The sequence below is a fragment of the Drosophila persimilis genome, unplaced genomic scaffold, assembly GCF_003286085.1.
Source record: "Drosophila persimilis strain 14011-0111.01,24,50 unplaced genomic scaffold, DperRS2 tig00000002-arrow-pilon, whole genome shotgun sequence".
Taxonomy (NCBI): Eukaryota; Metazoa; Arthropoda; class Insecta; order Diptera; family Drosophilidae; genus Drosophila; species Drosophila persimilis.
Genome location: NW_020825289.1, coordinates 9,573,190 through 9,588,397, shown reverse-complemented (window position 1 = coordinate 9,588,397; position 15,208 = coordinate 9,573,190). Strand labels below are relative to the sequence as shown.

General features: G+C 42.9%; 5 protein-coding genes and 1 long non-coding RNA gene across 6 annotated transcripts; 3 read left to right on the top strand and 3 right to left on the bottom strand.

Annotated features, from left to right (window-relative positions):
• Positions 1–6: 6 nt before the first annotated feature.
• On the bottom strand, positions 7–1,894 carry LOC6590060 (nitric oxide-associated protein 1). Its single transcript, XM_002016356.2, has one exon. It carries the CDS (start codon positions 1,892–1,894, stop codon positions 23–25), a length of 1,872 nt encoding a protein of 623 aa, XP_002016392.1. The 3' UTR covers positions 7–22.
• A 341-nt stretch (positions 1,895–2,235) lies between these two features.
• On the bottom strand, positions 2,236–3,790 carry LOC113565107. Its single transcript, XR_003408448.1, has 3 exons — positions 3,249–3,790; positions 2,395–2,466; positions 2,236–2,338 (listed from the first exon to the last, which is right to left on the bottom strand). It is a non-coding gene; the product is annotated as an uncharacterized LOC113565107 (long non-coding RNA).
• A 632-nt stretch (positions 3,791–4,422) lies between these two features.
• On the top strand, positions 4,423–5,362 carry LOC6590059 (longitudinals lacking protein-like). Its single transcript, XM_002016355.2, has 3 exons — positions 4,423–4,700; positions 4,955–5,041; positions 5,109–5,362. The coding sequence occupies exons 1-3, from the start codon at positions 4,599–4,601 to the stop codon at positions 5,301–5,303; spliced, it is 384 nt and encodes a 127-aa protein (XP_002016391.2). The 5' UTR covers positions 4,423–4,598; the 3' UTR covers positions 5,304–5,362.
• A 1,120-nt stretch (positions 5,363–6,482) lies between these two features.
• LOC6590058 (WD and tetratricopeptide repeats protein 1) lies at positions 6,483–8,835 on the bottom strand. The gene is made up of 3 exons (XM_002016354.2): positions 8,737–8,835; positions 7,883–8,654; positions 6,483–7,823 (listed from the first exon to the last, which is right to left on the bottom strand). The coding sequence occupies exons 1-3, from the start codon at positions 8,773–8,775 to the stop codon at positions 6,685–6,687; spliced, it is 1,950 nt and encodes a 649-aa protein (XP_002016390.2). The 5' UTR covers positions 8,776–8,835; the 3' UTR covers positions 6,483–6,684.
• Positions 8,836–9,633: 798 nt separating this feature from the next.
• On the top strand, positions 9,634–11,823 carry LOC6590057 (ankyrin repeat domain-containing protein 13C). The gene has a single exon (XM_002016353.2). It carries the CDS (start codon positions 9,666–9,668, stop codon positions 11,283–11,285), a length of 1,620 nt encoding a protein of 539 aa, XP_002016389.1. The 5' UTR covers positions 9,634–9,665; the 3' UTR covers positions 11,286–11,823.
• A 2,355-nt stretch (positions 11,824–14,178) lies between these two features.
• Positions 14,179–14,806, top strand: LOC6589906 (essential MCU regulator, mitochondrial). The gene has a single exon (XM_002016352.2). The coding sequence runs from the start codon at positions 14,226–14,228 to the stop codon at positions 14,514–14,516; it is 291 nt and encodes a 96-aa protein (XP_002016388.1). The 5' UTR covers positions 14,179–14,225; the 3' UTR covers positions 14,517–14,806.
• The last annotated feature ends 402 nt before the right edge of the window (positions 14,807–15,208 follow it).

Sequence of the window (15,208 nt, the reverse complement as noted above, 5' to 3'; positions counted from 1 at the left end):
AAGGCATTTCTGGTCTTTGGTTTTATTTTTTAAAAACAAATGGCATTGTGGTATTGTAAGCTAACGAGTTTCGAATATGTTTGCCCACCAACCGATCGGCAAGTGGTATTACAGCCGGTGTACGTACATATATTCCCGCTGCATGTGGCGTCCATACCCGAAGACTGCACTCGGAGTTATCAGGCAAGAGTAGGCCCAGCCATCCTGCGGAGCTTAGTGTAATATCACAATTCAGCCTTCCCTCATGCCTGCCGCTTTTGCTAACAACAATATCTTTTTCTTTGCAATGAAGGCCTGGCCAGCGTTTCAATCGTGCCTCTAAATCCCCACTAGCTGAGGGAATGCCAAGGAAGGGAGTTCCCAGATATCGCTTATATACTGTTTCTGCTTGCAGGGTGTCTGCTATCATCACGGGAAGGTTTTGAGAGGCGAAAACAAACACCTTAAGCCAATCATAGTGCTTCTCAGAGCCGGAGAGATCCAAGATATCCATGCGGGCCAAGCCTGCTAGCAGTAAAGTCATCTTGGGTCGCAGGCGAAAAGCTCGGGGACGAATCATTGTCGTTGGCTGCAGCTGTGCGAGCTCCTCAGCGGTTAGGAGAGCTGTCAGTTGATCGGGCTGCATCACTCCTGGTGTATCGTAGACCCATCGAGCCTCCCGATACTCTGCACGACGTTCGTTCAAGCTAGTTATGGGCTGCGTGCCGGCTGCCATCGAGAAGGAGTCATTGACCACCTCACGGCGATCGAAGCTACGTCCCACTTGAGACACTGGCTGAGCCGCGGCAACAGCTCCGGTTTTTTGGGCTTGTTCCCGCCGCAGTTTATCCAAGGAGGCCCTTTCGACGCGTTCTGAGAATAAGCGCTTAAAGCGCTGATAGACTCGGCTGTCAGATGGTCTGAAGATGGGGAATCTCAACAGTTCAAGGGTTGTTCCTGGCCAGGGGCAGGTCGTGGCCTTGCGCACAAGCTCACTGGCCTCTGGGCGGCAGTAGTCCGAGTTGAGCAAGATATTAAACAGTGTACTTTTGCCCACATTCGTGCATCCCAAGAGATAAACATCTCCCTTGTACGACCAGGTCTTGTGCAGCTGCGTGATCAGTTCCTCAATGCCATAGCCTGTCTTGGCCGATATCAGACTGACATTTTTTATGTTGAGCCCGTCTCCGCCACCATGCTGGATGAACGAACGCTGCAGGCAATGCTTCACGTGATTCAGGTAGCTGTTGGAGTCGCGCGGCAGGAGATCAACCTTATTGCCGACTAGGAAGACAGGGCGCTTTGTGCCCAGAACGTGCTGCATGCCGGGCCAAATGGAGCTGGGAAAGTCCAGAAGGTCCACCATTACGATTGCCAGGGCAAAGTGGTCCTGTATGCGCGAAATCGTATCCACATAGGACGAAGGTGGCACATCAACATCCAAGGCGATGTTGTAGTGATTCAGGAAATGGCATCTTTGGCAAATGATAGTTTTCAGCTCCTGTTGCGACCGGCCGTTGAATATCTCGCTGGGTATGTAGCCGGGCATGGAGATATTTGAACAGTGCAAGTGTGCTCCGCATCCGCTGCATGGAACGGTTGAAGCTGGTATTGAGGCGTCTGGGGTGCCGTGTTTGGTATCTGTGCTCTTGCCTCCCTCGTAGAATTCGTAGTCGTCCATCCAATCGTGCGGAAATTGTGAATTAACTGAAGCCGGAGGGGTAGATGACTTCCATTTGGTCTCCAAGACGGAGCTGTAGTAAACGTGCTCGTGATTCTTGTAACGTTCCCTGGCCGTTAGCCACGCTTTTTGGCGTGAGCTCTGTGTGACATCGGAAGCCGAATTCTGCAGTCGCGTCCATCTTAAAGATACATTATTATTAATAATCTTTAATAATCGCGAGCTCTTCAACATTTTGGTTTTGGAATTTCCATCTACACCCTGTCTAATGTTTCTTGCTATAGAATTATTCAGTATTGGGAAGCAAACATTCTCAACACACTTACGTTTCTTTCCGTGCACTCTTACGTTTTATGCTTGGCCTTCTTTATTTAACCCTTAGTTTAGACACATTTCAATATAAGGGAGTATCTAAAATTAGCCTGAATTGTAACAAATTTATTCATTTATCGGCTTAAACTATATGTTTAATGCAGAATGGCCTAACCAGCTAGGAACAGTAAGCCGAATATCAAAATCGAGGAATATGATTTCTGATCATGGGCAGAGAACGATTAGCCCATTGTGGACCATGCTATTTAAATATTCCTACCTATATGATGAAACTTTATGAGCTTTTGGCGTAGTTCGGGTGAAATATATAGCAGTCGTATTTGTAAGCAAAGAGAAAAGTTTTATCTGCAAGACGAATTTATAAACAATATTTTTTCCGCGGTTTAACTCCAGTTGTTTACCTGTTTTAATTGATGGGGTTAAGTGGGTTATATTTGTATTTCTGATGGTCATACTGTAAATCCGCGGTCACACTGAGCGGAAAGAAAGCGGAAAGAGAAAAAAAAGAAAAAGAAAAAAGAAAGCAGAAGGTGAGTTGTGTGCGGGGCTAAAAAAGCGTGTATGTATTAAAATTGAAACAAAAAGATATAGAAAAACGCATGGCTACAACGCAATTAAAGTGTGTTTGCAATCAATAATATTCATTGGCGCATTGGTAAAAGTACAGAGTGCACGCCAAATACAAAGCAGCAGCACAAAAAAAGTGATTAGGAAAGTGTGTGGAAAAAAGACATAAGTGTACGTGAGTGAGGGCTGCATGTGTGAGTAGAAGTGAATGTATGCGTACTGCTGCTGCTGCGTGTATATGAAACAAAGTAACGCGAAGCTCGACCTAATTTTAAACATATTACAATAATATTTGTAATACACGTACAAAAAATAAAAATAAAGGAATATGTGCAATGATTGCATCGCCCAATACACCAAAAAAGAACCTTGAATATGCTTGTTGTTCTTATGACATGCCACGAAGAGTTGCCGCCGCCGCCGCCATTGTCTAGCCAAGACTCACACATTTCTCCGTGTTAGTTCTTTTCCACACTTTTGATGCATACGGGGTTGAGTAATAATTCAACAACAACAAGAACACCAGCTTCGTCGGCGGCGGCAGCAGCTCAAATTTTGTGAGTGTTGCAACTTTCGTCCGAACTCGTTTCGAACTGTTGTTGTCGCTAACTAACTTACTCAGAGAGAAAGACTCGTTCCTTTCGTATTCTGTTGTTGTCTGAGGCGATAAACCAAAACTGGTATTTACCTTTATACATCATACACTCTGCTCTGGGAGCCATTTCTTAATGGGGAAAAATCAATAATTCAAAATTAGACAAATTTCAACATATACTCCTATTGCCTCTTACGGCGCAACAGACCAACTAGAAGAAGAAGCTAAAGATAACCCCAAAACACAAGTGCAAGCGAGATAGTTGCTCACACATACACACATAAATGCAGTTGAAATTTCCAGCAAATGTCTGCTCTTCGTCGGCGAGGTTTTTGTATCGCTCTTGTTGTTGTAGTGTAATTGCGAAATCATAACGGCAGTTGAAAGTTGAGAGCGCTTAGCTAAGTGTGTGTGTGTGTGTATATGTGAAAAAGAGAGAGATTGCTGTTGTAAATTTTAAGCTCTGCTGAAGTTTGTACGCTCTACTCTTTGCCTTGGCTCTCGACACCCTTACGGCCGCCTACACATATCAGCCGGCTGGAGCGTCGCAAGTGTAGGGCATATACATATGTGTGTCTTGTCAAGCTGGTCCCGCAAGAAAATAAACACATGTTGTCTGCACAGTGGGATGGGTTCACATCGAACGATTCAATGTGTAGGAAAAGTATTTTGGTATTTGTAGTGGAAATGCGAATGAGTTTCCTAGTTTTCGGCGCCATTTTGAAGAGATGGTTTTAGGTGAACGTCTAAATACATACATTGCACTCACATTGCGATACTGTGCGAGCGTGAGTGTGTCTTAAATTCAAATAAGCAAGCAAATTACTGAAAATGCAGAAGTTGCCTTGAAAAGTGAAAGGCATTCAACTCGCCGTCCCGCCGCTGTCTTTGATATTTTCGCTTAACCTTTACTTGCTGCTGTTTTTTCTTGTTACCGCTGCTGGCCAGCAACTCTGCCTGCCATTTGACATTTTCGAACACATGCAACATATTGCGAATTGCTATTTCCATAAGCCGTTGCACATGCGCTCGAATCTTTTATTTTGGTGCTGCATAGAATGTTTTTGTAGTCGTATTCATCGTCGTCGTCAGCTCTGCTGCCGCTCTGAGCGACTCGACTCTTTCGCAATTCCGCAGACTTGCTCTATTCGCAATCTCCCGCGCCATTCGCTTTTTGTTTTACGAATTTCGCCAAGTTTGTTGTGAGCACTTCTATTTTTGGAATTTTTACCACTTTCTGCATTAATACTTTTTTTTTCTCTTTCAGAATAGCATTACGATACACTTAGAAACCAGAGGATATTTTGTTCCAGTCCTAAACACTTGACCAATTAACAACCATCTGACGGAGAACATTTCGGCCTCTCCTCCAAATTAAAGCTCCTGCGTACATTGGAGCTGTGATCGCGCGACCCGCAAACCCCCACCAACTTAAGCTTCTTCATGATGTCGTCGGATCAACAGTTCTTTCTTAAATGGAACGATTTTCAGACGAATATGGTGACCTCGTTCCGTCACTTGCGTGATGAGAAGAGTTTCACAGATGTAAGTACCGACACAGGCAATGGGAAACCCCTTTCCAAATTCATTTAATTGTCTATGAGGTCCCAAGAGTCTTAGCCCCAGCTCTGTCCGAGGGTCAGTTACCAGCTCACCTTGTCTGCCTACCTCTACCTGGCCATCAAACTCTTCTTCTTTTCTCTTACCTGTCTCTTTGTGTTAATTGATTTTGTCATTTTGGTGATTTCGTGTTTATTTAGCAAATGACTTATTGAGTTTTCTTTTGGTTTTCCCCACAGGTAACACTCGCTTGCGAGGGCCAGACTTGCAAAGCACACAAAATGGTGCTTTCCGCTTGCAGTCCCTACTTTAAGGCGCTTTTAGAGGTACGTTTTCGTATGATCCCCCTTTGCGAATGACTAAAAACTGATGAAATTAACTTTTTATCAACAGGAGAACCCTTCAAAGCACCCGATTATTATACTTAAAGATGTCTCGTATATACACCTACAGGCTATACTGGAGTTCATGTACGCCGGAGAGGTGAATGTGTCCCAAGAGCAGCTGCCAGCATTTCTTAAGACAGCCGATCGCCTCAAAGTAAAAGGCCTGGCAGAGACACCCAGTTCAATAAAGCGGGAGGGTTGATGGTATTAAACAATTAAAAAACAAACAAAATAACAAAAAGAAAACTAAGAAACCTATATATATATATGCAAGAAAACAAAATTCCAACAAAAGAAGAAAGAAAAAACTTACGAAAACGACATTTGGTATACAAAAATCATTTAACTTTATAAAATAAACAGCAAAAGAAACCCACACAAAACTGACAGATACAAACGCTTAGTCTGTAAAGTAATATCGGTAGTAACCAGAAGAATATGGTTCCACCTGCCCAAGCCCACTTATTCATACCGGATCTACCTATCCATTTGCAAACCTCTATCGATCGGCTCATTTGAACTGTGTGTTTGTATAATTTCTGCATAAAATAGTTTGTAAAATATTATATTAACAACCAGAAAACAAAGCAACAACCCCCACTCTGTATAAAAGGAAAGATATGGACAGGACAACCCCTAACAAAACAAAACAAAACAAAACAAAAACGCACTTTTGTAAAGTAATTAAACAGAAGAATTCATTCATGAAAACTATATAAAGATAATTATAAATATAGTGAGAAATGTGCAAGTAGAACGATAGAATGCCGCAAAGGGAGCGAATATTACAACACATTCGGTTAGTTTTTAAGCCACTAACTACAGCCCAAACCCCTCAACAGCCCCTATACAAAAAACTCACACACACACACACAGACTCAACAACTTCAACACCATAAAAAACATCCTTCATCTATAGTTAATGAATAAAAACAAAAAAATGCAAAATTGTACTTTAATTTTTTGTTGTGGCGACCTTTACAATATGATTACGATGTATTCTCAAAACTTTTGAAAAACACAAGACACCTACATATATATTTTAACTAAAAACCGAAGGCAAAACAAGGAAGATTCAACTAAGTTTAAACAGAAAAGGAAAGGAACGATGCGGAGAAAGAACTATACTTGAATATTATTACATAAAGTAAAATATTTATATGTACGAGTATGTATATGTATACATGTGAGCATAGATTTAAATAACTACGGTAAATAAACAGAATAATTCCAAAAAAAAATACGAATACTTGTGCTTACCCTCGATACTTTATCCCAGTCAATTCGTGGACGCGGTTGTGGAAGAATATAAAACACAAGACATTTGAGAAAAATTTCTTTGTTTTTATTTGATTTGATTTTTCATAACATAATTGTCATTTTTCATTAGGGCCGTCGTGTACTCTACTCTGTATATCATATATATCATATTTCGTTTACACATTAACAAAAATATGTTCCCTTATAATAAATTACACTATTATTTGATATATTGCTGGATCATATTCGCAGGCCAATGCATTAGAATTACAATGCATTGATTGCGGGATTTGATCTAGTTTCACATTACGCTACAGTTCTTCTCAGTTATTGAAACAATACGCATTACGTGTATTCAGTTCAAATGGATCGGTTCGCATCTTTTGCTGATTATCTTCAACCGTGCGCGTAACATCCCGAATGAGATTAGGCCGCTCAGCGGAGCTAGGTGCACACGGTGACCAGATCTTGACGTCGTGATCAATGCCGCTGGTGGCCAACATGCAGATAGTGGGATGCGGCTGCACGCAGTTCACAATGGCACTGTCGGCACGATAGGCGGCTCGAATTTTTCCCGTTTCCCCCTCCCAAATATAGAAATTTCCATCATCAGAGCCGGCGGCAATGAATTCGCCATGGATGCCCAGATAAGTGGCCTCCTTAATGTCCGTAGTGATATTGCAATGACCCACATAGCGATGTTTGTAATCCTTGGCAGCGCATCGTAGATTGTATTCCTCGTCGGTCAGGCGTAGATACCGCGAGCCATCGTTCACTAGTACTGGTTCTGGACTTGGGGCATCAGTGTTCTCGGATTGTCGTCGATTTTCCTTGATGTCCTTGTGCAGCATGAGGACACCATGGTTGTTGGCGAAACTGGGGAATCGCTGAATGAGCGCTTGAAGGCATTTATCCGCATCATGGGGACGACGAAGCTCCAGCAGGGCCCGCGCCAGCCGAAAATGAGCCTTGACATAGGTGGGATCTAGGCGAAGAGCCTCATGACAATCCCGTAGAGCTGCATAAATGTCACCAAACCATCCACGCCGCATCAGAGCCGTAGCCCTGTTCAGATACAGAACTTCTCCCCGTGGATACTTGGACAATGCTGTTGAATAGGCCTCAATAGCAGCCACTAGTTTTCCATTTTCCAGATGTTCATTGCCCTGTTTCTTATGCAATTCAATGCTGGAAGGTAAGGAGCGGCTTTTGTGAGGTGTCTTGAACTCTTCCTCTTCGTGTGTGGCGTGGGCAGAGTAGGCAGGCAGTTCGTAGAAAACAGGAGGCTCGGCGTTGTTTAGATCATAGCGATAGATGTGTTCACAGCCCATGTTGACGAGCAATTCCGTGCCATTTGCATTGAAAGTGAGATATGTTATGGCCCTCGACTCGTGGACAATGTTCCTGGTGGTGTCCTTTACAATCTGTCCAGGCGCATAGTACGAAACGCACCCAACGGATTCTGGAAAGACAAGTATTGACTAAAAGTACAGAAGGGAAAAAATTCACCTCAATAGATACCATTAGCACCACTAGTGGGCAACTTGCGACGATCATAGATGCGGGCAAAGGGATCGTTGGTTCCCACAGCCAAATACTCCGTTCGTCTAGGATTTATGGCCAAGCATTTTGCCTCTGTGGTCGCCTCAACCTGATTGCTCAAGCTAAGCAGCCGCACGCCAGTGCCTTCTTCGGGACGGCAGCGATGTGGCTCCCGCATGTCCAGTTGTAGGATGCAACCATCCTCGCCCGCAGACCAAAAGATGTGCGGTGAGTCCTGTGCTGTAGCCAGTCGCTTCGCTCTCATCGTATGACAGTTACAGGAGAACAGCGTCTCATTGGCGTGATTGATGTCATAGACGTAAATGAATTTATCTGCCGCACACGTAGCCAAAATGCTGTTGTTGTGCCTGGGTAGAAACTTCACCGAAAACATGTTCCCCAGATGCTTAGTATTTATCACATGAACGCGCTGCTTGCGGAAAGGGTTCCAGATCATAACTCTGAAATCATCTGAGCCCGAGGCCAGCAACAGACCGTCACTGCTCCACTCCAAGCAATTGACGCAGCCATCATGACCAGCCAGAACCGCCTCCTGTTCCAGACGATCTATGTAGGCTGGGGAGGCCTGGAGCCGCCGACGCACCACCTCATCCAAGGACGAATCGTACCCGTATTGTTGGCGCTGCCACTGCAAGGAACTGGCATTCAAAGGCACCTTCTCGTCGCTCTGGTGGCGCTGATAGCGCGAGCTAGAGTATTTGATGCGATACAGTTCATCGCTCGACATTATCTGGATGTAGATGGGATTGCGACACTTGTATTTGTTTGTTTTCAAATTGTTTTCTTTTTAATACTATTTGCATTTCACTGACCCCTGCTTCTCCCTTTGCCCCGTCGGACACTGTTGACATCTGTTCGCGGCGCTGCCAGATGGTGAAGGACTTTTGTAACGTCTAATCTAACGCAAAGGTGAGCCTACTTTGAAAAGGATTGAAAGCGGCTGTATATAAATTCACAATTTTTCTTCGACCGTAAAATGGAATAAATATTACGTTTGTGGTGAGTGTAATTTATAAGTTGTTTCATATCGACTACTCGTATTCCACTACACTTCAAGTTAAGGCAGTGAAAACAGATATAAAAACCTTATAGCATTACACTTTGCTACCTAACTGAAAAAGCAGTGAGAGCTAGATAAATAATTCGCCAATATTTGTTATCTTAAGCACCAATAAATGCAGAACATTTTTTAAAGCTATCTCAAAGAAATGTTGAATTAAATGCATGGGTCCAAAACATGTCAAGCAGGGAGGTTAGGTTATTAATTAGGTTTCAAAGCAAAGCAGCTTAAGAAAAAAAATTGTAACGTGATTTAAAGGAAATAGGGTATACAAAGGACCATACTCCATAAAGATGTTGTTGATATGTAGCAAATGTGTAGTTAACGTGTAGTTATTATGTCAAGCAAAGGCAGACAACATTTAACCCATTGTAGCCCAGTGGGTATTAAGCTACACTCTACGAAAATGATGCAACTTGAAGAGCATTAACGCAGTTCAGGTGAAAGATGTTGTAGTAATTTTTATTTTAGTATCAAAGAGAATGAATTGATCTACAATAAGAATTTACATACGGTGTTATTTTCCGCAGCTTAGATAAAGTTCACCTGTTTAAATTGAGGGGGGTTACGTAGGTTATATTTGTATTTGTGATGGTCATACTGTAAATCCGCGGTCACACTGCAGCTCTGCATAAACTAAAATTGATTAGTTTCGAAAAAAGGGGGGTCACAAAGTGAAATATGTCCAAAGAAAAAGAGGACGAGTGCGAAAAAAAGGAAATGGGGGACGCGGATGTGAGATCTTCAAACAGCGATGAGTCAGATGAGTATCAATCAGCCGGTGAGGGGGACGATTCTGATTCAATTCCTTCGGAGCCCCTGCCCCAACCCAACACACACCTGTGCGAAGACACCACACCTGACACACCTACAGCAACAGCAACAACAACGGCAACAACGGAGCCCCTAGATGAGTACACAATGTATCCCATGCATCAAAGCGTATTTGAAGATGACATCAAGACATTGCAGCGCCGACTCCTCCTGCGCACTGCTCAGGATGAGATTGGCAGCAAAGACAAGCACGGTAATACGCCACTGCATTTAGCCGTTATGCTGGGCAGGAAGCATGCCGTGCGCCTGCTGCTGGCCAACAATGCCCCCGTCAGGATCAAAAACAACGAGGGCTGGTCTCCTCTGGCCGAGGCCATTAGCTACGGCGACCGCCAGACAATCACTCAATTGCTGCGCATGCTAAAGCTACAGTCCAGGGATCATATGGAGAAGCGCCGGGAGAAACTGGTGAAGGCGCTCAGTCAGATGCAGGACTTCTACATGGAGTTCAAGTGGGATTTCCAGTCCTGGCTACCGTTGGTGTCCCGCATCCTGCCCTCCGACATTTGCAGGCTATACAAGTCCGGGGCCTCCATTCGATTGGACACCACCCTGGTTGATTTCAATGACATGAAGTGGGAGAGAGGCGACATTTCGTTTCTCTTTCGGGGAGAAGCTCCTCCAAGGGAGGCTCTGGTCCTGCTTGACAACGAACAGGCGTGTTATCAACGTTTGCGCCACGAGGAGGCCGACATGGAGGATGAAGTCGATGGGCTCATGTCAACGGACATAATGGCCACCCAAATGTCCACCAAGACGATCAATTTTGCTCGGGCGCAAAGCGGCTGGATTTTCCGCGCGAACCGGAAGGAACTCATTGGCGGTCAGTATCAATGTGAGCTCTATACCATACAGGGCCTGATCATAAAGCAGCGCAAGCGACGCGAGCATCTCTCACACGAGGATCTGCAAAAGAATCGCGCCATTATCGAGTCAATGAGGAGCTCAGTAGTACAGCCTGACGGGCGTCGCTCCAGCCTGAACAGTCAGACCACGGATACGACCACTGACAGCAATAACCCAGCAGCACCGAACGGCATTACCCTGCCAGAGCTGCCACGCCGCAGCTCATTGCAAGCTCCCCCAGCCAGCAGTGTGACCTGGGATCAGTACTTAGAGGCTGCAGTGGGGCGGTGCCCGCGTCTGGGACGTCCACTTGTCAACAAGCAGTCCAGCAAGACCCTGCGGGCCACAGTCGCCATGAGCACGGACTTCCCACTCAGCGTGGAAATGCTTTTGGACGTCCTCGAGGTGGTGGCTCCACTGAAGCACATCAACAAGCTGCGAAATTTCGTGACGCTCAAGTTGCCCACTGGATTCCCGGTCAAGATTGAGATTCCTGTTCTGCACACTGTGACGGCCAAGGTAACTTTCCAGAAGTTCGAGTTCACCAACAGCATCCCCGATAAACTGTTTGAGATTCCGTCAAACTACTGGGAGGATGTGCGTCGTTTTCAGGATTTATGACCAAGCGACGCCGACGCTGAAGCCCGGCCCCAAACATTTTCGACGGCCACCCAGCATGGATCCCCAACTGAACTCTACGTGGACCTGAACACTTAGAGCAATGCGAGCACACGTGTCTGCGCATAGCTACAGTTAAAATGTTCACCGAACGTTTGCGTATCCCTTCCTATCCCTATCCTGACTACTCCTTCGCTTTGGTCGTGACGTTTATTTCGCCGACGAAACCCCAAATTGCTCTCAAGTTGTTTCGCATTTGTATGTTTTCGTAGTTTTAAGAGAAATTTTTCACAAAATTTAAATTTTTATTATTGGCAGGATGTAAATATCCCAAAGCAAACTCTGGTTTTGCTCCAAATTCATCCGTTACGTTGAAATTAAGGATATTTTCCATTTGGGTCTCTTTCTAAATTAAATGATTAAGTGATGCCCTGAAAATTTTAATTTTTCGCCTACGATTTGTTATGTACTCCTATGTATATTTTTCCCCCATATTCGGTCTGTTTTAGAAAGAAATCTGTGTATTATGTATTATTTAGTATCCAAGTATTCATCGTAAGATACATCTGTACTACACTTGGAACATTCTGCATAGAATCGCAACTGTTTCATAGCTTAAAGATTGCTTTAGTTGGAATGAATCATTTTCGGGAGTGGCACATAACGTTTCATGGTAAAAGCCCTACCAGAGGTCTCACAAAACAGCTGCTCTTTTGTTGAAACCCCTTTCTTATCATACACTAATCGCAGCATAGTATAAATAAGTAATCTATCAGGTTTTTAAAGAACGGGACAGAAAACTCATTCAAAGTCTATTAGGCAATGGACGCGATTACCAACACAACTTGCTCAGCGCTTAGTGATGATTGGTGATATTATTGCATAAATTCATCCATCAGAGCGTAAAAATGTAGCGTCTTAATACTTAATGGATGACTTTTGGCTTAAATTGAATGACCAGATGTCGATGAAAAGCAGATTGTTCCCACATCCATTGCATTTTTTTATTTATATTTTCATTCTGTTTCATGTTTAGTTAAATTTTAATTGCATATTTTTAAGGTTCTTGAAGGGGAGCGTATTGCATGTATCTGTATCCTGCAATCCACACCCCATCCAAAAAGAGTCTGCATCGGAAGGGAGCGCATAGTAAAATTAGTTTTGTTTTTGTTAATTATGATAAAAGATGTACAAGAGAAACGTCCGTCAACACTTTCCTAAACAATATTAATAATCGCCCAGAGTATTTAAGAGTGCGCAAAAGTAAAACGGCTTCACAAATCAAATAAAACTAAATATACACATACAAAACAAATGTATGCTATTGATGGCATGCATGCATATAGTTCCATTTTAGCCAATTATTTTAAACTGTAAAAATAGTGATTTTACTCGGTATTTCTTATTTGTGACTCAGCAAGGGCAGTGATAATCGATTCGGTTTGCTTTGCCGTTTATTAGAGAAACAGGCCGCGAAAAATGGTTTATTTGTGTAAAACTGCCATTGTTTCTCTTTTGGGCACAATATAGTATTTGTTTGTTTGGTTTTTTTTTACACTTTTTGACCAGGATTAAACAATCAAACGAGAAGCGTTAAGTAATACATTTGATACACTATAATCCCAGAAACACACAACATCCAAAGCAAAAGAAATCTGTTAAGCCAACGGATACAAGAAAAATTATATGTCTATTTTATTAGTGGAGGAAAGATAAAGATATATCTCTCTATTGTATAAAATAGTTTTGGGTCGTCGTCGTAGCCCGAAAACGTATTTTGGCGGGGGTTGGCGCACGATACTAGAAAGAGTGTAAGGGGCGTGCACCCTAGTATATATACATACATATATTTATACATGTCGACCCTAATTGTACTTGAACCGAGCATTTGTATACGCTCTTTAATATATATATACTTATATATATATATATGTATACACCCACAAATTTAAAAGCTGTAAATGTGCAACCCAAATAACAATTGTTTTATTTGTGTTGGGACCCCTGGGACCAAATTCTATAGAAGCATACCGCTAAGCCACTACGAAATAAGGGTATTGAGGGAACTGCAAAGCAAGTTCCTTGGGAAGAAGCTGGTTCAAATGGACAGATTCCCATCCGGTGCCAGCCAGGATTGAAGAGATTGCTGAAATCTTCAAGTCCCTACTGAGGACAATGGCACATTAAAGGGCTTGCCTACTCGGGCAATAGTCTACATACCGTAAACCTACGATGTTAAGGGTACAGCAGGATTAAGCCAGGCCTGGTGGACGTGAAGATGACCCTGAGTCATATCGGCTAATAGGTCTGCAGTTATTCCTTATCTAAGGTGCCAGAGAGGCTTATTGTCAATCGACTTGGTGATACTAGCCGGATCACCATTCGGGAGAGATACGGGACCGTGGAGCTGGCACAGATCCACAGATTGGCAAAGCACATTCTACAGGCCTTTGATTATATAGAATACTGCTTTGCAGTCTTCATTGATTTATTCGATGCAGTTTGGCATGCATGCCGGTCTACTGAACAAAATTAAAAAGCTCTTTCCAGCATAATATTACTGTGTCCTATGATCATACTAGGAAGCAAGACCACCAATCCCTGCTGCAGCCTGAAAGCACTCATCGAACACACCCTACCTATACAGTTGGGAGGGAATATTTGTGAATATATATGAGAATATTTGTAAGTCCTCTTGCGCAAAGCATGAGATTTGGTTTTGTGCTTTATCATTTTTAACTATTTAACAAAAGTTCAGATAAATTTAAAAAGCGCGCCAAGTCAGTGCTATGCAATGCAATTTCACTGTGCATTTTTGAACACTACTCATCGCTGGAACAGCTGTTTGACTCATCATCTGCAAAAAAGGAAAATTTGGGAGACAATTTAATTTAATAATATAAAAAGTCTACACGCACAAAGCACAATAAGAACGGATTGAAGATGATTGTGTCGCGCTTGACATTTCCACTCCAGGCTGCAAAGCTGGTTGCCCGCAAAGCTGCAGGCAATCCCAGCAACAGCATCATCCAGCGTCGCCACATGTCGGGTGTGTATTTCCGCAGTGGGGCCCTCAGGCCAAAGCCCGACGAGATGCCCTTCGGCCTCTTCGCCATCTTTTGTGCCGTTATACCGGGACTCTTCATTGGCGCCACCATAAGCAAGAATGTGGCGAACTTTTTGGAGGAGAACGATCTGTTTGTGCCCTCCGATGACGACGACGATGAGGACTAATCAAACCACCGACTGACGAATTCTGACGGGAGTCTGCCCTAGTCGTGATGAACAACTATAACCAATGGTGGTTCTTCCTCCTTTTGCACTAAGCCAAATGTTTATTCATTTATTAGCTATTTATTCAATGTAAATCTCCACTCTTAAGATCCCAAAGCTCTCACATTTTATACTCTTGTTTGTATGTACTTACCACATCCTGCTTTAAAATGTTTCAATGTTCTATGGATAAGATTGATACGCTGACGACTGTTAGTTCAATAAATAAAAAGTTTATTTGCCTATCATAATGTGATATTCCCCCAACATGTTTGACAATCTCCGATTACATAATGGCCAGAGGGGACTGGACCAATTTGTGGGCTGACTAAAATTTAGTATATACATACATACATATGGATATGTATACCGCCCACATTTGTAATTCCCATTCCCCAAAAAAGCATTGAAAAAAGCAAACATGTTTTTTGCCGAAGTGGAATTTTATTGTAATTAAATTTGGGTGTACAAAGGTTTTTCTCTTTACTGAATTTTGCTCTCTGGCGACTATTACATTTTTCTGGGATTGTTTCAAATTTTAACAATTCTATTTTCTGAATTATACAAATTGTGGTTTATATCGCTTGAATACATATATATCTGCTATATATATATATAATTGTGTGGTTTGCTTTTATTTTGTGAAAAGTAAA

Coding starts and splice junctions, on each gene's coding strand:
- LOC6590060 (XM_002016356.2), bottom strand. CDS start 1,894: ATGTTGAAGAGCTCGCGATTATTAAAGATTATTAATAATAATGTATCT.
- LOC6590059 (XM_002016355.2), top strand. CDS start 4,599: ATGATGTCGTCGGATCAACAGTTCTTTCTTAAATGGAACGATTTTCAG. Junction 4,701..4,954: donor ATGAGAAGAGTTTCACAGAT/GTAAGTACCGAC, acceptor TTTTCCCCACAG/GTAACACTCGCTTGCGAGGG. Junction 5,042..5,108: donor ACTTTAAGGCGCTTTTAGAG/GTACGTTTTCGT, acceptor TTTTATCAACAG/GAGAACCCTTCAAAGCACCC.
- LOC6590058 (XM_002016354.2), bottom strand. CDS start 8,775: ATGTCAACAGTGTCCGACGGGGCAAAGGGAGAAGCAGGG. Junction 8,655..8,736: donor GGGCAAAGGGAGAAGCAGGG/GTCAGTGAAATG, acceptor ATCTACATCCAG/ATAATGTCGAGCGATGAACT. Junction 7,824..7,882: donor GCCCACTAGTGGTGCTAATG/GTATCTATTGAG, acceptor TTGTCTTTCCAG/AATCCGTTGGGTGCGTTTCG.
- LOC6590057 (XM_002016353.2), top strand. CDS start 9,666: ATGTCCAAAGAAAAAGAGGACGAGTGCGAAAAAAAGGAAATGGGGGAC.
- LOC6589906 (XM_002016352.2), top strand. CDS start 14,226: ATGATTGTGTCGCGCTTGACATTTCCACTCCAGGCTGCAAAGCTGGTT.